Source organism: Musca autumnalis, unplaced genomic scaffold (genome assembly GCF_047663935.1).
Source record: "Musca autumnalis isolate F117 unplaced genomic scaffold, ASM4766393v1 scaffold_1, whole genome shotgun sequence".
NCBI lineage: Eukaryota > Metazoa > Arthropoda > Insecta > Diptera > Muscidae > Musca > Musca autumnalis.
The window spans coordinates 303,499,206-303,522,992 of record NW_027411644.1 but is presented as its reverse complement, the minus strand read 5'-3'; the positions used below and the strand labels follow the sequence as shown (position 1 = coordinate 303,522,992).

Below are 23,787 nucleotides of genomic sequence, written 5' to 3'. Positions count from 1 at the left end.
TAACCGGATTTAACAAACTGACTGGGTTTTAAATGTCAATTCTATTGCTTATATTTCAAACAAATCCTTATAAAGAAGGTTAACCCTGCAAAAAGCTCTAATATAAACAGTATATTACTTATGGAAATAAATTATATTAAATACATATGTCCCAATTTACATTAGGCGAGTTTACTTGCGGCAATTGTCAGTTTGTAGGTGAGAGAGGGTGCTGAGAGGCAAAGGGTTACCATATGCCTCACCTCTCTCTCCAACAAAATGACAATTGCCGCAAGTAAACTCGCCCAATGTAAATTGGGACTATGCAAAAATTGAAAACAAAGCCATATGAAATAGTGTAATGCTAGGTTTATATTTACGAAATCCACTCGATTTCAACTGTCAATTTCATTGCTTAAACATCAAATGAAATCCCATCTGAAATCCATTGGATTTCATTTGACGTATACGCAAAGGAATTGACAGTTGAAATCCACTCGATTTCGTAAATGTAAATTTACTATAAGCCATATGGATTAGTAAAATGTATACGAACTTTTGTTAAACACTGTATGTGGTACACATCACATTCAGGTATGTGCTGTGGGTTTTGTGTCCACTGGTTGTTACCTATAATTTCTTTACATTTCTTAAAACTTGATATTGAGTCTGCACTCCAAACTGCAATTTAATTTTCAGCTTCGAGCTCTCCAAGCACGTTTTAAAACTTCAATGCATGCCAATACGTAGCATTAGTTGTAGTTTGTCCGTTGCGTTGGACGTTGTATTGACAACATATTAAATCGATTCGTTTGTGTTTAGTATGTAGCAATTTGATTGATAGTCCTTAAAAAAAGAAAGTGAATTGAAAAATTGCATCAGATATTTTTCTACAAAAGAGTGAAGACAATTTTTAAGAAATATAATAAAATAAAATTCTTTACAAAAGTGAGTTAAATATTGCATCAGGTGTTTTTCTACAAAATATGTGAAGACAATTTTTAAGAAAAAAATAAATAAAAATGGTTTTTGCGTTTTTGTATTGGATATTTATCGTTTAATCACTGGACAATTAAAAAACATGCATTATCTAATGAAATTAACATAATCGCAACTCAATTCAGTCCGTTCTCAAAATCAGTTCAAAAATGTGACAGTGTTTTAATTTTTATTTGGCATGAAATGGTAGTTTTTTTTATTCCAAAATAGTCATGTCTTTAGTTTGGATATTTAGTGGACAAAAATTATCATGATGATTTTCCCGGAGCTCGACAACTTTAATGTTTCTTTGTGTCATTTACTGAAATTAACATTCTGTTTATGTACACATACATGTATGTATGTATCTCGCGGAAAAACATCGAAACTTTAGTTTTCGAATTATAACTTGGTTTTCTTTGCTTCAAAATAAATAAAAAATAAGTAAGAAAGTATCAGTCGACTTTGCCGACAGATATATAGCCTCAGCCTGTGTAAACTGAAACTTTCATCTATGGACAGATCGAGAACCGGCTACACAACCAAGATCCTTTTCTCCAACTATTATTTATTTAGGGAATTTTCAGAATTGTGTGTCCCTTAGGCCATGTTTACATTATAGCCTTTTGCAGGGTTAACCCTCCTGGAGCAAGTTGAGTTTAAGCATTAAGCTCGGATAAAATTATAATTTTTTCTATATAGGCGGCCTTCGGCCGGGGTTTAAGACTTTCTGCTATGGACAGGAGCCAATCTAGGGAACAGGAACAACATTTTCTTTTAAATTAAAAATTTTCTCTAAGTAGCCGCCATTTAACAAGGTAATTTTCGGAACTTCGGAGGCCCATATCTCGGGAAGTATGGACTTCCGCAATAAATGTTATATATATTTGTGATCAGGGTGACGAGACCTACCTGTGACGAAAATTTGGTCCCGATCCGAGCTTAATGAAAATATTCAACTTATGCCACCCTCCTTAATGAGGATTTGTCTGATAAAAATCTGACGACGTGCAAAGCACAATTGTAGCGAAAAGTTTTGAACTTTTGTTGTAGCAGCATATAATGCTGGGTTGGCAGCCGCTGGCCGAAGCACTTTTGGTGCGGGTCAATTCAGTACGAAAGAACCCGTTGCCCTGAGATTGAACTTGTGTTATTGTAGCAACGCAAATAGATTCGTTCGTGTATTATTTCAGTTATCATATTAACTGAAATCCCTTTCGAATTACCTTATTTTCCTTATTATGTTCAATCCACAAAGCATGCCTATAAACATTGATGAAATGTAGTGGTAAATCAATGGATGCAAGATATAAATGGTAAAATCGGCAAAAGTAGTAAAAGTTTTAAACTGCTCCCATATGTGGCCTGTTCCCGTACTTTATAAAGTGGTAAAAGTCGTAAAAGTGGCAAACGATTTTCATATAAATGTTATGTAAGAGAACGCAAAATGTATAAAAGTGGTAAATATTGTAAAAACTTTTTAGTTCTGGAACAGAGCAATGAATTGTATAGTGTCTGAAGGAACGCTCTTCGAGTAAAAAGTGGTAAAACTTGAAGATTCTTGCACGAAAGAAACAGAGCTACTCCTTGCTACATAGTCTTACCGCTTACGACAATATCCCTGTAGTGGAATTTTGTAAAGCATTCTTTTGCTTGGTTTACATTTACGAAATCCACTCGATTTCAACTGTCAAATCCATAAGTTAAACGTCAAATGAAATCCAGATGAGATTTCATTTGACGTTTGAGCTATGGAATTGACAGTTGAAATCGAGTGGATTTCGTAAATGTAAACTTAGCATTTGAGACCGACAAAAATCGATAAAATTAAAACGCAACATTTGGCCTGTTCCCGTACTTTATAAAGTGGTAAAAGTTGTAAAAGTCGTAAACGATTTTCATATAAATGTTGTGTACGGGAACGCAAAATGTGTAAAAGTCGTAAAAATTGTAAAAACTTTTTTGTTCTGGAACAGAGCTATAATGAATGAGAAATATGTCCCAATTTACATTAGGCGAGTTTACTTGCGGCAATTGTCATTTTGTAGGAGAGAGAGGTGAGGCATATGGTAACCCTTTGCCTCTCAGCACCCTCTCTCACCTACAAACTGACAATTGCCGCAACTAAACTCGCCTAATGTAAATTGGGACTATCAATAAAAGTTGACAACAGTGTTGCTATCGGTAGGAATTAGCAACAACTTTATTTTAGTTGTAAACATGGCACAATTACCCAGGTAGTGGCATCGTACAATTTTGGATATGTTATGTCAAAACTTTCTTTATGTTGTTGGGGGAAATTACAACAAAAATAATTTTTTTATAAAGGGATTTGACTTTTCATATTCGATCAGCTGGTGTGACACCACTACCTGGTAGTTCTGTCATGAAACGTATACAAATATTTATTGTTATCGCTCTTTCCTTCATTTCTTTGTAAATTAACTTAAAACCAAATGTGTAAATTCGCACAATAACATTTGACAAATCTACAGCAGTTCAAATACATAAATACATTGTCTTAGAAACATACATATTTGTTCTGTTCCTTTACGTGTCTGAGGATACTATTTCTTATAATTTTTAACCTGCAAAAGAACGCTTATGCCAAGTTTACACTTGCGCTCCAAAATCCACTGGATTTTACGAAATCCTGAAATACACCCCGGTGTTTATACTTATTTTTTTGTTGATTTCAAACATATCACAATTATCAAGGTAGATGCATATGCGCAGCTGATCGAACATGAATTTTCAAAACGAGTTGTTGTATATTTAATTAGTCATCAAAAATATACGACAATATAGAACTTTACAACTTTATTTCGAAAATTACCGTAAAATTAGCTATATATCGTATTAATAGTGTATAGTACTATCAAATAAAAAAAATATTTTATCGTTGAGAAGTCATAATAATAAATTTTGATAGATAACATTTGTGCTCAGAACCTGCAAAATATTATTACTTGAAGTAGTTTGCCCGTTCAGTGCTAAAAATGATTTCCCGTACTCCGAAATCTAGCAAGACTTGCACTTCTCTTTAAACAATAGCAGCGCCGAATAACACTCTCTTCTCCTATTTTCTGCCATACAATTTTGGCCTGTCTGTCTAGGGTATTAGAAACTAGCATCATGTTCGTTGGCATCTAACTACGATAGCTGATACGTTGATTTTGACATTTCTGCTGGAGTTTTTGCAATTTCCGTAATTTTTCCGTTCCCGTCTTTTTTAAGAAATTTGTATGGGGAAGCAATTTATGAAAATTCGCTCTTTTTTCTAACATAACCACTAAAAAGTACGGGAACAAAAACAGCATTTTAACAAAGTAATTTCATATTTTTTCACATTGCTTACAAATTTTGATAATACAATTTTTTGTTGCAGCAACTGACCATCTACCTTGTTTATTGTGATACGTGAAAAGTCTTGCAACTTTTGGTACTTTTTCAGGCAAAAGCAGGGTTGTATATCATGTGTGCTGTGATTTCGATGTTGATTTCGCTGAAATCACGAAATGAGATGATTTCATTTTTGTATGCGAAATCATGATAATTTTTGCTTGATTTCGCGCGAAATCACGAAACGCCTTCGAAATCACGAAAAGACGCAGAATGTAAACCAAACATTACTTTAGAAAGCATACAATTTATATGAGTATACCATTTTTACCATTTTTTGCCACTGTTACCATTTTATAAAGTAAAGGAACAGACCAATTGATAGTACGTTAACATTTACGAAATCCAATCGCTTTCAACTTTACGTAAATGTCAATTGAAAACTCGTCTAAAATTCAGTGGATTTAATTTGACGTATAAGCAATGGAATTGACAAATCGAGTGGATTTCGTAAATGTAAACATACCATAACTTATTCTTTGTCAGCAGATGTTTAACAGTGGCATTTTATTAAGGTTTTTTCCCCATTTTTACCTACAAAACAGTATATATTAACGTTGTTAAAAATCCAATATTTTTAAGTCCTTGTAGATCTAAGCACCATTTGTTGTAATTCTTAAAGATAAAACTCATAAAATGTCTGTATATATGTATATATAAAACGATACTTTTGGATTGAATAAATTAAATTAAAAAAAAAATTAAAATCATATTCAATCAGCTGGTGTGATACCACTACCTGGTAGTTCTGCCATGGTTGTAAGTCCCAATTTACATTAGGCGAGTTTACTTGCGGCAATTGTCAGTTTGTAGGTGAGAGAGGGTGCTGAGAGGCAAAGGGTTACCATATGCCTCACCTCTCTCTCCAACAAAATGACAATTGCCGCAAGTAAACTCGCCCAATGTAAATTGGGACTAAACTTAAATAAAAATGTCTTTAATTAGTCCCAATTTACATTCGGCGAGTTTACTTGCGGCAATTGTCAGTTTGTAGGTGAGAGAGGGGGCTGAGAGGCAAAGGGTTACCATATGCCTCACCTCTCTCTCCATCAAACTGACAATTGCCGCAAGTAAACTCGCCTAATGTAAATTGGGACTTACCGAAATTATAAGCATTTTAATATTACCGATTTTTGTCGGTAACTCGAAAAATGAGTTACAGAATTCCACTACTGATTCTTCCAATGATTCTTCTAGTACGACAACATAATGAGATGCTATCGCAGTACTTGCTCGGGTGTTACCGTGAGAGCCATCCCAATCACCATCTGCTGACCACCGAAACACCCAGGCATATCAAGAAGGATGGATATTCATCATTAGACCAACAGGCATATCAGGCAGGTTTGAACAGCATTCACACGGACACAGTTCCTAAAACCATAAGCAATTATTGAGTGAATGCAGTCATCGGAGTACATCCCCCATCTATCGCAACTGAAGAGCGTCAGCTGCCACTACAAACCAGAGTATTTTTGGCTCAATTACGCTAGGGATATTGCAGTCGCCTAAATTCCTATTGGACGGGAATCGACCGCGCCGTGCAAGTCATCTGTCCAGTATGCAGCATGGCCCCACACGGCACAAAACACCTTTTTAACTGTCCCGCCAAACCTACTCATCTAACTCCAGTGGATCTGTGGCTAAATCCCATCGAAGCAGCCATTTTCCTGGAACTGGAGATAGACCCAGAGCCAGATTGAACGGGAGAACGAACATACAAACAGAACAATAAAACACTGTTACAACAACAACAACTGATATCTTAGGACTAGAACAATTAAAATTTCGTAATTTGAATATCGTTTTAAACCAACATTTAAGACATTGTTGAGAAACAAACACAAGAAGCAAATTAATTATATTAAAACTATGCAATTATTGATTAATAATATGCCTGTCCGTTTACTCGATCATTTGTAATATGAAAATGGTAAAACCGGCAAAAGTGGCAAAAGTTGTAAACTGATCTCATATGAATTGTATTGTGTCTGAAGTAAAGAAACGCTTTTCGAGTAAAAAGTAGTAAAAATTGAAGATTCTTGCATGTAAAGGAACAGAGCTATTATTACAAATATTTTGAATTTTGACAGTTCAGCAACAAACGAGGACAAACCTAATTTATTAATATATTCTTATGCTTGGTTTACATTTACGAAATCCACTCGATTTTAACTGTCAATTCCATTGCTTAAAAGTCAAATGAAATCCAATGGATTTCGGATGAGTTTTCATTTGACGTATACGCAAAGGAATTGACAGTTGAAATCGAGTGGATTTCGTAAATGTAAACCAAACATTAAAACATTTATATTTTTTAGCTTGTGTTAACATTTAAACGACCGTTAAATAACTTTGGCGTCTATGATTGTGAGCGACCAAAAATAGTTATTCAATCTGGCAACACTATTCTCAACCCTTGTGAATAAGAGAAATAAAGGAAAAGGAAAAAATCATGATGAAGATATTAGCAAAGAATAAAAGAAAAGTGAATGTCAGCACAACAGAGTCGGCTGAGGCGGCGGATAGTCGTACAAAAGAAGTTGAAGTATTCAAATCTATATCGGAGGATAGCAACGATAAACCAGTAGTTCTTCAAAGGGACAGTGAAAGTAAAGGTAAGCTGAACTTAATAAACTAATTTAAGTATTCAATTTAGTAAATTATTAATTTGAGATATAAATAAGTTGCAAGGTTGCTTAAAAGATATTGCAAAAAGTGTGTGTGTGGTGGTTTCACATAAAATGTATCTACATATTTTATGGTTGGGGATTCTGTTATACAGACATATGATAAAAAGTTCTACATTTCGCATAATACAACAACAAATGTTCGGTGGTGTGGATAAATGCCAACTTGTTTCAAAATTTAGATTTTCTTAGCAATTTATGCTTGCACGTGGCATTGAAAGATTTTCCTAAGGGATGCTAATGGGAAAAAGAGGAATTTTAACAAATCTATTGCGAGCCTAATGTTGCCTGCTAACCATACAAAAATCTGATAGGCACTTGTGTCTTTGTTGCGTCAGCAATTCACAACTAATTCATATTAATAGATACAATAACCTGGGCGGAAATACGAGTGTTATAAAGTAACATTAATAAAATCCATTAATTGAATTCCAGCTAGTCGTTCGGTGTAGAAATTCTGTATTTCTTTGTGTATTCATATTACTCGGGACATAAGACATTCCCCTTATTAAGTCTGTCTCGCCACAATTGAATATTCTAGCAAACTGTAATCAGAAAAAATGACACTTTTTATGATAAAAGTATGTATTTCAAGTCCGCTTGAATTGCCTTTTTAGCAAAGCACAACAGTTAATGTGTAGAGGATTTTTATGGGCGTAGTCCATACACCCCTACCTATGCAAAAATTTATTCATACGAACATGTCTGTATTATTAAAAAATTCAAAGAGTCAGCATTAATGTTATTGTTAGGTTGCTTTAACTAGTTGATAAGTCGGGAATTAATTGCAAATTGAGCATTTTGTTAAAAAAAAAAACAAGTAAAAAAGTATCAGTCGGCTTTGCCGACAGAGATATACCCTCAGCCTGTGTATATTGAACATTTTGGGCGTTAGAATCGACAAAAATGTTGATTAGGATTAAAGATCCAAAGTTAGTTAGATACTAAAAAGAATGGATCTCCAGCCACTACATATGGTCCCTTCGGGCTGTTTGCTCAAGAAGTATGGACTTGCCCCTGAAAAAACATTTACCATCGTAATTGAGGCAGCGAATGCAAGTTGCTTCAACAAAAATCAAAGTGATTCCATATCAGGTCTTAAAGTGAACTTATCCCAAATTTTGTGTGGGAGGTACCGGATGGAGTCGACAAATATAGTCCACATTTGAACCTGATCTATATCTGGTAGATATATTAGGATGTGTAAAGTATGGACCAATTCGGCGACTCCCTTCAAGATTTACCGTACGAACAATATTTCCGAACATTTTTTAACTTTTGTGGGAGAGGTACCGGAAGGAGTGGACCGATATATGGCTTATTTTCGAACTTAAACTAAGTTTGGACAAAATATTACTAAGGCCAAGTTTTGGATCGAATCGGCAGATCCGTTGGAGAGTTATCTTGCGCTCCAACCACCTCATACGGCTTTCAGGCTATTTTCTCAGGAAGTATGTACTTGCCCCTGTTGAAACTTGTACCGTCGTATGGGGGCAGTAAATACAAGTTATATAAATAATAATCAAAGCGATTCGAGAGATGACCCTAAACTGAACGTTTCCGAAATTGTGTGTGGGAGGTACCCGAAGGAGTGGACCGATTGAGTCCATATCGAAACCTTATCTAAGTCTGGTACACATTTCACGATGGGCAAAGTATTGACCAAATCGGTTGCTCCCTTCAAGAGTTATCGTGCGCACAAATTTTCCGAACATTTTCCAACTTTTGTGGGGGAGATACCGGAAGGAGTGGACCGATATAGCCCATCTTCGAACTTAAACTAAGTTTGGGCAAAACATCACGAAAGCCAAAATTTGAACCGAATCGGTTCATCCGCCCGAGAGTTATCGTGCGCTCCAGCCAGCCAGACAGACGGACGGACACTGCTCAATCGACTCCAAATTGTCTGAAACACATTTCGTCCAAACATACTTGGGGTCTAAAACCATTATTTCGATGAGGCACATTTTGCCCGTATGAAAGTGTATATACCCTCGTTAGAATAAATGCTGAGGGTATAAAAACCTAAGTACAATTTATTTCCGCAAGATCACAAGTATCGGGTTCTATTTTTGAGGCAACAACAAAGTAAAGCATCAGTAAATGCCGTTCTGACAGATTTGAATACTCATACATTAAGTCACGCTGGCATTCATATTGGCTGGCATATCATACAACAAACCGGCATATCGCAGCATAAGAAGGGGAGAAGGTTTTTGTTATCTGTATTAGATACCTAATTATAGTTTTGCGAAAGCGACCTATCAGGAGAAGGTTTTTTATCTGTATTAGATACCTAGTTATAGTTTTGCAAAAGCGACCACACAGCTTCAAATGCATTATCATGGGTTGGGATAGCTGGAAGTTTTTATTGGGTGTGCTGGTCACTGTAGATGTGGTTCAGATGATAACTTTAAATATATGAACATTACCCTACACCTCAATGCGCAGAGAGGACTATAAGTTTTAATTTTGGAGTTAATATCAGCATTTACTCTCTAATGCTACTAATCAAGAATAACACTATTTCAATTTAATGAAGTAAATAAACGTTTCAGATGACATTTTCCGTGAATTTCACGTAATCGAGGTCACATTTTATGAATTTCTATATAAAGTATTTCGACTTCTACAATTTCTTTTGCTAATTCATAGCAACTTTAAAAACTAAAATTTTTGTACGTGCCAAATTGTTTTCATTTATTCGCACGTATAAGTTTGTTTACTTTGCAACATACATATGTATTTAAAAACAATTATTCTTCTCTATGTCTCCATTGAGTCTTACGTCTTATTTTGTGAAATAAGAAAAAATGCATTACTTCGTTCTGTTACATAATGAATTCAATTAATCTTACCCTTATCTCATCATATGTATTACATTTCATTCATGAATTTTATTTTTTCTTCGTTTACAGAAGACGTACACACAACTTCGACGTCATCACTGTCTACCAATACAGCATCAACAGAGAATATTGTCGATAACACTAAAGGCAGCGATTATTCATCGACAGATACCAAAATGGTACAAGAAGAAATAAATAACGATGGAGCCGATGAGCAAATGTTGGGAGCCGAAGATAATGACAAATTGGCCGAAAAACGTGAAGAAGTTAAATTCATCAAGGGCGGTGATCATCAGAATGGTGATGCCAAAATTGATATTGGCGTAGTTAATGGAAAGGTAAGTTGCAAATTTTAAAATATAGTCAATGTTTAGTCAAAGTAAAAGGGCTAGAAACCTATACACACACTTAGTTATAAAAATGTATGAATATGGATTATAGTATTCCTTCTTATAGACGCATTTTTAATGTTTATCTTTTTATATATACTAATACCGCTTAAAAACTTCCTCATATAAAGGATAAAGAAGAGGTTGGTAGTCTTACATGATAGTATGATCTCATTCTATCACAACCACTCATATACATTCATTTCATATTTAGTCAGTCCAATTCTAAATTCTTATATTTACCCAAATGAACAAAAAAAATTAGTAAATAAACCAATTTATTTGTAGACCAAATTGCGTCACATAGTCCAAATATCATCAAAATTGGACATATATAGCGTGTTTCTTGCATCAAATACCACAAATCGGTCGAAAATATATATGGGAGCTATATCCAAATCTGAACCGATTTCGATGTGACTTGCCACAGTTATTTCTAGACTAAACACCGTCACACATTCCAAATTTTATTGAAATCGGACATATATAGCGTGTTTCGTGCACCAAATTCCTTAAATCGGGCGAAAATATATATGGTGGCTATATTTAAATCTGAACCGATTTCTATATAATTTGGCACACTTATTTCTAGACTAAATTCCGTCGCACATTCCAAATTTCATTAAAATCGGACATACATATATAGCCCGTTTCGTGCATCAAATACCTAAAATCGGCCGAAAATATATATGGGAGCTGTTTAGGTGAGGGAGGGGAAATCCATAGGTTTCTTCGATAGTTGAACGAAAGCTCCGGTTACCGAATGATGAGCAGTGGAGGGAGAAAAGAACCAAAGAAATAAAAACACAAGCAGTATCAGTTTAAATATAATAATATGCCGGAAGTTTATTGTGATTCAATTCTTTTCTAACAACAAAGAGATTACCTTTTGTAATCGGTGATAGTGGCGACAGAGGCCTTTTAGTAATAACGCGTAGACGTTATTCTTCGACAAATGACTAATGACAAGTGAACGCAGAGGTTCTAAGTGATCGCAGAGGATCCCATGTCATATACTACTACAAATACAATTATTCCAGTGAGAGCAAAGTGTAACAAGGCGAGCAAACCGACAACAACCGATGCCCAGCGGCGATCCGCACACTACGGTATCCGCAGAGGGAATTGTAGAGGAGATGCCAGTGCGCCAATCAGCATCCGTGATTGATCGAGCAGGGGAAGTTGAGGGACAAAGTATCTAACTTATACAGGAGCTATACCCAAATTTAAACTGATTTCTATATAATTTGGCATACTTATTTCTAGACTAAATACCGTCGCACATTCCAAATTTCATTGAAATCGGACATATATAGCGTGTTTCTTGCACCAAATTCCTTAAATCGGTCGAAAATATATATGGGGGCTATATCCAAATCTGAACCGATCTTTACCAAAATAGATAGCGTTCGTCCTTTGGCCAAAAAAACTATCTTCCCCAATTTTCATGCGTATCGGACAATAAATGCGACCTGTACTTTGTTTACAAAAATACATGGACAGACAGACGGACATGCGAAAATCGACTCAGAAAGTGATTCTATGTATATCCCTAAAAGGAACTATGGGTCTATCTCGTTTCCTTTTGCATGTTACAAACTAATGCACAAAGACATAATACCCCTTACCACAAGGTGGTGTAGGGTATAAAAAGAGTCAATTGGCTTGCGGACAGCAAAATATGGAACAGCTTTAGTTTAGTAAAAACTCTTCGATTTTGAAATTTTTTAGAGGTAGATATTGTTGCGCTTATCACGGGAATGTATTATTTTCTAGAGGGATGGACCCGGTTACCCATTTATTTATCCGGAAGCCCAGGTACAAAACCCGTGTTAGACCTGGTTCTAATTAACCGATTACTATAAAGTGGGTATCATTAGAACGCTTGTGTCAATACCTAACGAAAAAGTTGTTTTCAGGTGATATGGACCCGGTTTTTTCCTTAGTTCCTATAAAGCACCTGCAAAGGATAATTCTTGCAAAAATGTAAGGAAATGATTAAAAACCACTATTTTTCCTCGAAAGAAATGCCGTCTTTCGTTGAACAGCAGCTGCATAAAAGCTATTGTTTGTAAAATAATTTCTATTATAGCGTTTATTGATGGATTGTTGTCTCTATTTATTTATTTTATTTATTTTAAACGGTAACAAAGCCTATAAGGCTTAAGGCGTAAGTTATCAATAACTCTATTATTTATTTCGTAATATTTCATAGAAACACGTGTGAAATCATATGTACGATGATATAGGTATGCTCCGATTACACATCCCTGTATTGCCAGTTCATTGCCATAATAAAGTGTCGAAGTAAGCAATGATTTTATAAAGTTGTGCAACAAATGGATTACATCGAATGTCCATCGCATTCTGTAACCTGGTACGGCCTCATAAACTTCTGCACCATCAATTACAGGCTGCAACAACTTCATATGTGTTGGTGCGACAGCACATACCTTTGTACCACGTTTGCATTCATATTTGTTGCCGCATTGTATTCTGTGATCAGCATTTGTGTAAGTTCGTCTCTATTAAAACTTTCCACGTGTTTTACACCAATAACAATTTTCCAATTGCCGTAAAGGCTAGTTAATAGTAAGATTTGAAGTTCAGTCCTATCATTGTGCAGTCCGAAATAATCAAACGAAAGCACGCATAACCTTTCTTGTTCGGGTTTGTGTAAAAATGCTGCGTAAAATTCCTATTGTTGTTTCGTTGAAACCCATTAGACATATTGACAACACGGTTCTGTTGAGCTATACCCTTAGCATTTATGCTAACGAGGGTATATACACTTTCATACGGGCAAAATGTGCCTCATCGAAATAATGGTTTTATTAGACCCCAAGTATGTTTGGACGAAATGTGTTTTAGACAATTTGGAGTTGATTCAGCCATGTCCGTCCGTCTGTCTGTCTGGTTGGCTGGTGCGAACGATAACTCTCGAACGGAGTAACCGATTCGGTTTAAAATTTGGCTTCCGTAATATTTTGCCCAAACTTAGTTTAAGTTCGAAGATGGGTTATATCGGTCCACTCCTTCCGGTACCTCCCCCACAAAAGTTCGAAAATGTTCGGAAAATTTGTGCGCACGATAACTCTTGAAGGGAGTAGCCGATTTGGCCCACACTTTGTACATCGTGAAAGCTCTACCAGACTTAGATGAAGTTTAAATATAGACTCAATCGGTCCACTCCTTCGGGTACCTCCCACACAAAATTTCGGAAAAGTTCAGTTTAGGACCTGCTCTCGAATCGCTTTGATTTTTGTTGTAGCAACTTGTATTCACTGTCCCCCATACGACGCACATAGGAGTAGTATAGGCCAACAGTTGATCAAAACTCAACATATAAAAATCGCGTTTTTAAAAACAAACTATTGGTAAACATTCACCTGACCCTTTTCCCCATTCGCAACTATCTGCGGTTAACCAATCCAAAGCAGCAGCCGACTGAACTCAGCTATAATGAAAGCAAAAAAGTACATTCTCAAATATTATAAAATGAAGTAAACATTGAAATAAATATATTTTCGCGAAAATTTATAATTTTCAAGGTTTTTTGTTTTTGTATATTCTCCGTACAAGATAAGCTTATAAAAGTTCCAATTTGTTTTTGCAGCTTCACTCTTTAATAATGGTGGTATGTCTATTCCTTCATGCATATTTCTTATGAAAATTTTTAAGATACCTCAAATTTCATAAGTGAAAAAGTGCGTGATGCGAACGTTTGCGGACCATAATTACTTTTGGTGATTTATGCACTGAAGTCTCCAACATTAGATCCAATCAGAAATATATTGCGCATATTTGCGCCATTCTGAAAAAATCTCATTTTTATCAACTAAAACCATTGAAATATTTAAATATGGAAGTATTTAAGAAAAACATTTACAAAATAGAAATACGTTTTGGTTCCAGCGTTCGCCAAATCTACTTATTTTATTTGTACTCATGTGTATTAGAGCTCATAAAAATCGCCAAAGATAATTGTTTTTGCATCTTCACTATTGGTTTATTGTGATACATCCCGTCATTCATAGATATCTTTTATGATAACTCAAATTTTAATGGTGAAATACTACATGATGCGAACGTTTGCGGACCATAGTTACTTTTGATGTTTTATGCAAGATTCTGCAGATTATGCTGATTCAAAGATAATACGCTACGCATAGTTGCGCCAATCTGAAATAATCATATTTTTCTCCACTGCAATCATGAAAACCTTTAAATTTGTTTCTGCTGTTAAATTGAAAAAATTTATGTAAAACTTTTGCGGATTAAGGATTGTTTGGCTGCAGGCTTTTTAAATAAAAAATCTGATGTTCTGATTTAAATTTCTTTATTTCCAATATTTCGATTGGAACCTCCAATCATCTTCAGGGAACTACAAATGATTATTAAAACTTAACAAATTTTACATGAAACTATTGATTTACTTGAAAGAGAGTTGTGGTAAGTTTGCTGCCAAGTACTTTCTTCAACTAAAACTTGTCGCGTTTGTATTTGTTCACAATGTGTCGGTACATTTGAGCGCAGTTATCTGTATCTGTTTTGTAATTTAATCTGATATCGTTTATGTAAAACAATTTAAAAAAAATTACAAAAATATTTTGGCAACGTTTGCCAACACTAATTTTTGACTAATTTCAGACTAAATCAAAACTTTTGATAAATGTTTGCGCCATTCGGAAAAATCACTGGTTTTTCTGAAATAAAATTTAAATAATTTATGTAAAACAATTTTAAAAAAATTACAAAAATATTTTGGCAACGTTTGCCAACACTAATTTTTGATCTGTCTTATAGCCGGGGCTCATATTTATCAGACTAAATCAAAACTTTTGATAAATGTTTGCGCCATTCGGAAAAATCACTGGTTTTTCTGAAGTAAAATATGGGTAAGACAACAAGTGCGCACTAGGGTTATAAATTTTTGCACTTTTTTGCAAATATCAAAAATACCACCACATAGCCGTGTAAAAATAAGGTAGGTGGGTTTGTACCAATTTTCAGCTTGATCGGACCTATACTACGCTTTTAGTGCATTATTTACCTCATATCCGATGCTAATATATATGGGAGCTAAATCCAAATCTGGACCAATTTTCATTATTTTCTACAAAAATAGTCCTTGGACCAAAGATGTGATTTTTGCAAAATATTATATCAATCGGATTATAAATGAGGTTTTTAGGAGTTTTAATCAGCTTTTAACATACATTACTCCTATGTGCGACGGTACAAGTTTCATAAGGGGCAAGTCCATACTTACTGAGAAAAAAGCCTGAAAGGTGCAAAAAACCGCTATGACACCGCGTGTAGTGGTTGGAGCGCAAGATAAACCTTGAACGGATTTGCCAATTCGGTCCAAAATTTGGACTTCGTAATATTTTGTCCAAACATAGTTTAAGTTCGAAGATAAACCATGTCGGTCTACTCCTTCAGGTACCTCCCTCACAAAAATTCAAAAATCTTCGGAAAAAATATGCGCACGATAACTCTTGAAGGGAGTGACTGATGTAATCCATACTCTGCACATACTAATATATCTACCAGATATAGATCAAGTTCGAATATGGACTATATTTGTGCACTCCTTTGGGTACCTCCCACACAAAATTTCGGATAAGTTCATTTTAAGGCCTGCTCTCGAATCACTTGATTTTTGTTGAAGCGATTTGCATTCGCTACCTCCAATACGACAGTAAAAGTTTTTTTCAGGAGCATGTCCATATTTCTTGAGCAAAGAGCCTGATTAGTGTAAAAAACCCCCCCCCCCCCCCCCCCCTTTGGCACCATATGTTGTGGCTGGAGATCCACTTCCATAACTGTCAATGTCGATCCATTCCTTTTAGTATCTCCTCCGCAAAACTTTTGATGTTTAATCCTAATGAACATTTTTATCGTTTTAAAAGCCCAAAATGTTTAAAACGACCTAAATACATACTTATTTTGGAAAAAATTGTTTCAATATACACAGGCTGAGGGTATATCTCTGTCGGCAAAGCCGACTGATACTTTTTTTACTTGTTCCTTGAAAGAAATGCCGTCTTTCGTTGAAAAGCAGATGCATAAAAAGTATTGTTTGTAAAATATTTTCTATCTTAGCTTTTATTGATGGATCGTTGCTACTATTTATTGATCGTAAGTTACCAATAACTCTGATATTTAAAATTTATTCGTATTATTTCATAGATACACGTGTGAAATCATATGTATTGCCTGTGCATTGGCCTTTACATTGCCATAATAATGGGTCGAAGTCATGGTAGAATAAGAAAAGGTAGCAGCAATACACAGCTGACTGAACTGGGTTGTAACGTTAGTGTCAAATTTCATATGACGTTTTACACATTTATTTCTATTTCGATGTACATTAGGGACATATATTTTTTGTAAAAAAAATATATCATTCGGAAAAAACCATTTCCCAGAAAGACTTACTTATATCAATGATATGTAACCTCCTCCAAGTTCAAACGATAATCCGCGCAGTAAATCACCGCTTGTAGAGGCGATACAACGTTTGTTAATATGTGAGGTATTTTGTTAAAATTTAAAGAAATAAAGCCCTAATAAACATGTGCTTCTTTGATTTCTAAAACAAAACATTGAAACAGCTTCTCCTTTTTCTATGAATTTCCAGCGACCCCAAACTTTTCTGCAAGAATTGTACTTTCTGCGAGAATTTATGCATTTAGTGGAATGATGTGGAAACATAAAAATTGAAAATTTAACGAATTTTCATTCATGTTTTCCAAAATATTCAACCAAATGTGAAAAATAATTAGTTTTTTAAATTGCAATAATTTACAGACGTTTCCTTGTTTTGTTTATAAATACAACTGGCAGTAACGTTACAAACAAAAACAAATTCCTTTGTGGTTGTTGTTCGAGTTGTATTTGTTGTAGTATTAACTTTACCTTATATTTGTTCTACCATGGGTCGAAGTAAGCAATGATTTTATAAATTTGTGGAACAAAGGCTAGTTAATAGAAACATTTGAACTACAGTCCGATGATTGTGCAGTTTGAAACCATCAAACTAAAGCACGCATAACCTTTCTTGTTCGGGTTTTTGTGTTAGAATGCTGCGTAAAATTCCTGTTGTTGTTTCGTTAAACCCCATTAGACATATTGACAACTCGGTCCTGTAGGGCTCATTTTTTTACATTTTATGTAGGTGTTTGCGAATGGGAATTTTATGGCAGGCCAGATCTTCAAGATCAGGGGATAAATGTCCAAGAGAGAACTAACTTAATCTAAATTTGACAGAGATATTCAGGGCAATTACGAATAAAAATTCCGTGCGGCATTTTTTCCCTTTCCCCAATTTCAGAATTTTTTATTTACATATTTATCTCTAAAAAGAGATTATTTTTGTCGATTCAGCGAGAATATTGCATAATTAAGTGATTTTAGCAGTGTCCAATGTATTAAAAAATTTATTTTAAAAGAATTTCACTTTTTGAAAATATATTCAGTGCGGAAAATTCCGAGCGAAATGTTCACGATTACCCTGATTATGATGTGCAAAGGTTGGGCCAAAGTCATTCACTACTTTCGATAGTTATCCTGCCAACCACTGTAGGATTTTTTAAACTTTTGAGTCATTCTGCCAACAAAGAAATTATATCGTTATAATCAAAAAGACATGGACCAGCTTCGATGAAAATTTCAGAACAATCCTCAAGCTGTCCTTAAACTGCACTCAAGCGTAAAATTTGAACTTTTGTGAGGGAGTACCGGAAGCACTTTGTAGAGCTTTTTGACGTTTATGTCAGGAAGCGCGTGGATTTGCTCAAGAAAAGCGGTATATTGCACTAAAGAGGGCACACGAAATAGTACCTTGTGTAAACATTTCTAAACTATCATTGAACAGCATGTAAACTGCCCTTAAGCTTCTTGATTAACTTGATGTAAGTTTGGAAGAAATTTTATTTCGATCATATTGGCTAGAGTTCCTCTCTCGTTCCTTTTACGGTTCGATCTTTTCCGTTCCGTTCCGCAAAAGGAACTAGATCGTTCAGTTAGTTCCATAGTTCCTTTTAGTACCAACCTTTATATGTATACCCACACTCATACTCGTTCACTCAGTTCATATCGTTCGTGCTTCTTCTTCATCAAAACAAAAGAAAAATAATTTTTTTCGGCTTTCTTCTACCATAAAGAAAATTTACAAATATTTAAAACAAATTTACAATCGTTTTAATTAAAAATACTTCAATTGCTTTTTTTAATTCGGCAAAGATCAGTTTAGAAGAAATGAAAAACGAAATGACACTAGCTTTGTTCCTTTACTTTTTTAATGGTAAGGGTGGTAAAAGAGAAAAGTGTCAAAGTTGCTCAAAATTGCTCTCTCATGAACATTTTTACCAGAAAAGTAAAGGAACGGAAAAATGGTATATCTGGCAGCAATGTCAAAAAGAAACATAAAAAAATCAATTTTCGTCTTTTATTTCACAGTTTTTAATTTAGTTTTGTCAGCTTTCGGCTTATTCTTCTGTTTATCGTCTATTTGTGAAATAATCGTCAAACAAAAGTCGAAAAATCAGTTCTGCCATTTTTTACCTGCAGAAATTTTGCTGGTAGCCTGCGGTAGAAGAGAAAGCCATTTTCGCTCTCTCTCCACTCTCACTCTCTTAAAAATTGCTTCCAGTTTTGCCACTTTTCGGGGTTAAGGAACGCTTTGCAGGTTAAAAATGGTAACAAATGGGAAAAATGGTAACCTCAGGTAAGTAAAGGAACACAGCTACTATGAGATTTGTTATTCACTAATAGAAGACAGGGAGAGGAGAGAGAGACAACTGATGTTAAATGAACTGATGGAACTAACTGAAAGAGAAGAGCAAAAAGAATGGAAAAAAACGAACGAGGGAGCAAAAGGAACTAGCTGAACCGCATAGTCGGACCTCTTGTACCGGTCGTTCCTTTTGTGGAGTAGTTCCTTTGAACTAGTTCGTTCCGGAACGACACAACTCTTTGTTGTTTGTTTGTTGGTTTTTTTTTACCTACGATTAGATAAAACATTAATTATAAAGTGATTCGATAAAAAATCTCACGCACAAAGTCATTTGAATTTTTTTTATATGAGCTTTTGATGTCACTATAAGCAGATATATAACTGAAAATAAGCTTTGGAGCCACAAAACCAAAATGGCATAAAGACACGATTTCCTACACCGGAAGCACTCATACAACGCCATACCACAACAGAGTCTCCTCTGTGCTTTACTTTTGAAATTGTGTGTTTGGGGGCCAAGGCGGTATTTGCCCTATGACATACCTTAATTGGTCCATATGTATTATTTTTTATCTAAATTTACCTGAATTTCGTTAATTTTACTTTATTATATTTAAGTTAACCCAATCCCTGCGAAGGTTTTGTGAAAAATTCATACTTTTTCACTTTATCTTGCTTTTAGGACAAGAATTGGAACCCGAATGACCGAAATATAGAAGGCAAATAGACAGCTGTAATGCTTTACTGTTAGAAAATACTAATATTAATATAAATATGTTCAATATGTGGATTTTTTCTTCCAAAAAGTAAAATAACACAAGTGGTTCCATATGGAACCACCGCAGTGATTGGGTTAAGACACTAATGTAAAAATATAAAAAGGAATGAAATAGCTATCGTAAACCAATTCTTAGCAATCGCAGTTTTAATGAAAAAAAATGAAGTGGATACTTTTGACTCCGATTCACTGTACATCCCTCGTTCGCCTAAAAGCTGAGTGTATAAAACTACAAATTTTCTTTTCGATTTTGACTTGAAAGTTAGAAATTCTTTCGCATCATCCAGCTTTTTGTAAAAAGATTTTTTCGTTCGAAACGAATTGAAGACATAAAATAATGAATACTGTCTTGGAGTAATTGAAACGTGTTTTCGAATGATTAAATATGTACGTCATTATAGATGCCTAAATTATTACGACAAACGGGTTAGATTTCCTTAAAAAACAGGTGGTTAGAATTGAACTTTATATCATATCGAGCAACAATTTTATTTAACGCTGTTTCTTCATAACGTTCAGATTATTATTTTATTGCTTGCCGCTAAAAAAGCATTTCAAAGTTTTAAAATTTATTTTCGCGATAGAGCATTATTCACTATAATCAAAGGCATCAAAGTAAAAAATGATTTCCCAACTTTTATCATTATTAATTTTTGTATACTATTTTACATCGATTATTTTCATATTATAACTTATTTATTAATTTTCCCTCCCCATATCTAGGCTTTTACTGGAATGACCAAGGAAGAATTAATGAAATATGCCAATGACCCGTTTTGGATTCGTTTACGTTGGATTTTCTTCATTACCTTTTGGTTGCTATGGTTGGGTATGTTGGTTGGCGCCATCTTGATTATTGTCGAGACACCCAAATGTGCTGCTCCCGAACCTTTGCCCTGGTATAAGAGTGGTATTTTGGCCAAATTCTCCAATTTCGAATCGAGCAATGAAAATGTCGAATTGGTTAAACAAATCAAAGCCAGTGGTGTTATTTATGAAATGCCTGCCGAACTTACCTACAATGTTCGCGATGCTGATGTCGAAGAAAAGATACGTAACATTGTGAACCACTACAAGGATACTGAGGCTCAAGTTATATTCGATATAACACCAAATTATGTGCCAAAAACATCACGCCTTGTTAAGGATGCCATGGATGATGAAACAAAACGTTCTGCATTTGTGTGGATTGAGAAACCTGAGGTACCAAACAACTGGTTATCATTGGTTAATGGTTCTGCTTGGGCTGAGGTGATGCCTGGCAATTATGTTCTGTCTCAATTCGGCGATGGCCTATACGATTTACATATGAACGATACCATTGTCAAGAAAGAGCTCAGTCATGTTCTACAACATCTTGTCCAATTGGGAGTAAAGGGTATCCGTTTGAAGAATACCAAATTCTTTATTTTGTCTAAGCAAATTAAGGATGAAGTACCAGCTGAAAATCCCAAATATGATTTAACCCAATACGGTTTCTGGACTCATACACAGACAACATTCCAAGAGGGTTTGGGTGATGTGTTGTATGATTATTTGACTGTTGTTAAAAATGCCACCGAGGATGGTTTCTTATCGGTTGCCGATGATGTTATACGCCCAGAAGTTTATCGCACATCCTCGGGTGATATGGGTATTGATATTCCCTTATATGGCAAATTTGTAAAGACTTTAAGTTCGCCTAAGGACAAGGATTTGCGTGGTGAATTAACAAATATTGTACGGGAAAGTGGAGATCACACTTGGCTACAATGGAATGTTGGAGATGCTGATGCCACATCCGAGGTACCACCTTCTTCGGTCATTTTGTTCTTGTCACTGTTGCCGGGTACACCGGTGGTGCCTGTTGGAACTGGAGCTTATGGCAGTGGCCTAAGTGATGCCATTGCTAAACAAATTGAAACATCTCGTATGTCACCATCGTACATGCATGGTGATTTCAGTATGTTGCCCATTGAGCCATTGGTTGGATATACCAGGTAAATTAAATTGTTTTTTGCTTTCTCTTGATGTACATTGGATAGTTTTTACTTTTGACAATACTATGTTTGTCGGCGGGAGATGATATTTCACTCCAATGAACTGTGAATTGGAGCAAGTAAAAGTGCCTAATGTATTGTTAAGAACCTAATTTTGTCTCACTTGTTGTGTTGTCCCTTATTAACAAAACTAATTGTGACTAACTAAAAATGTTTCTCATATTTTCTAATGCTAACTTTTTATTCATCAATTGTGGTTGTGGTTTATAACACATTTTTAGACAAAGGTGAGAGGATATTTTTGTACTAATATAACACATATCATACAAATATATTTTACATAGTGACCTAAGGGTTACCTTTATATTTCATATTTTAATTTGTAACTTTTTTGTATAGACGACCAAAAATAAATTGGTGTCTGGTATACTTTTAGCCGCGCTATGCATGCTTTTTTGTGTTTAATACCCCTCAATAATTACGACAACTAATCCAATTCATTTCCCACATATAGAATCAAGTCTGGAAATCCTGGCTTCCTTGTATTATTCAATCCCACTGATGTCACTCAAGCTGCAAATGTAACCGACAACAGCAGTTTGCCTGATAAAATGACTGTAGTGTCTATCAGTGACAATTACAATGTCACCAATGTTGCTGCCAAGTAAGTATACCAATAACACCCCATTACTTTTGTTTCGCACTAGGCAATTTTCAGTTTGTTGAGAGAACAAATTGAGAGTTTCCGTGCGTATCATGCCTCACATTACAACAACACTAATCCATTTTTCTTTTTTGTTGTAGGAACAAAATTGTCACCGCTGAATTGGAAGTATCTCCATACTCTACTATCATTTTAACTTATGTTCCCGTTAAAATGGAATAAATAGCTGTACAACAGCTAATATTCTGCCTCCCTCCAAACAATACAAACTTACATACTTAAAAATGGGAGACATTAATAAAAAAATATTTCAACAAAAACATGAAAATTTAATTGTTTTTAAATGATAAAGAATTGTTGTAGCTCATGTTTGGCGTTATATTTTACAAGCTTGTTTCATTATTGCATTTTATGAAAATAACCTAAATTGAAAAGAAATCTACACAAAAGTGAAACGTTATCAAGCTTTTTTGAAATATTAATAAATACATTTGAAAGCAAAGCAATAACATTTTGTTTTTTTTTTTTCAATTAGGCGGGTGGGCCATATCGTTACAATATTTCGTGCAACTCAAAAAAAAAAAAACATTTTTCGCTAAAATGGTGTACACGATAACTCTCGAAGGGAGTAAGCAACATGAATATGGACTACATCTATCTACTTCCACAAAATTTTATCATTTCTAAAAACGTATGGTCCTAAACGCCACTTTTTAAAAATGATGAAGTTTTGTTTTTTTTGTCTCGGATCTTTTTTGCCACATGTTTTTTCCAAACCTCCATTACGACGCTATAACTTTGTTTGTGGGCATGTCAATACTTCCTATGATAATGGGCCAAAAGCGCATGCCAAACATTTAAATGCAAGGATTTTAATTTTTCATGAATTAACGGTGTAGTTTTAACATGTTTAAATAATAAAGACAAATTCTGTTCGAATACCTCTAAATAAATCAGAAATTCATACGATAGTTAATCAGGCTTCGGTCCGAAAGTCGCCCAAAACTTCCGAATTTCATAAGATTTTACATCCGAATTCGGACTGATATGTGTCCGAAGACTTTAAGACTTTCTCCTATGGACAGGAGCCCAATTTAGGGCACGAAAACAAAATTTTTCTAATTTAAAATTTTTTCTTACTTTAACAAGGGAATTTTCGGAACTTAAGAGGCCCATATCTCGGGAAGTATGGACTTCCCCCGGAAAAGTTTATATATTTGTGATCAGGACAACAAGATCTACCTGTGGCAATTTTTCCGCCAGGTGGGGAGTATTCCATTTATGCCTATTTCGCAATTATACCTACTTTAAAAAGTGTTATTTATAGTGCACATTC

General features: G+C 34.9%; 1 protein-coding gene across 1 annotated transcript; it reads left to right on the top strand.

The window, feature by feature from the left end:
- The first annotated feature begins 732 nt into the window (after window positions 1-732).
- Window positions 733-22,957, top strand: CD98hc (CD98 heavy chain). The gene is made up of 6 exons (XM_073962006.1): window positions 733-927; window positions 6,681-6,977; window positions 9,968-10,236; window positions 20,532-21,787; window positions 22,302-22,451; window positions 22,592-22,957. Exons 2-6 carry the CDS (start codon window positions 6,815-6,817, stop codon window positions 22,671-22,673), a joined length of 1,920 nt encoding a protein of 639 aa, XP_073818107.1. The 5' UTR covers window positions 733-927; window positions 6,681-6,814; the 3' UTR covers window positions 22,674-22,957.
- Window positions 22,958-23,787: the final 830 nt, after the last annotated feature.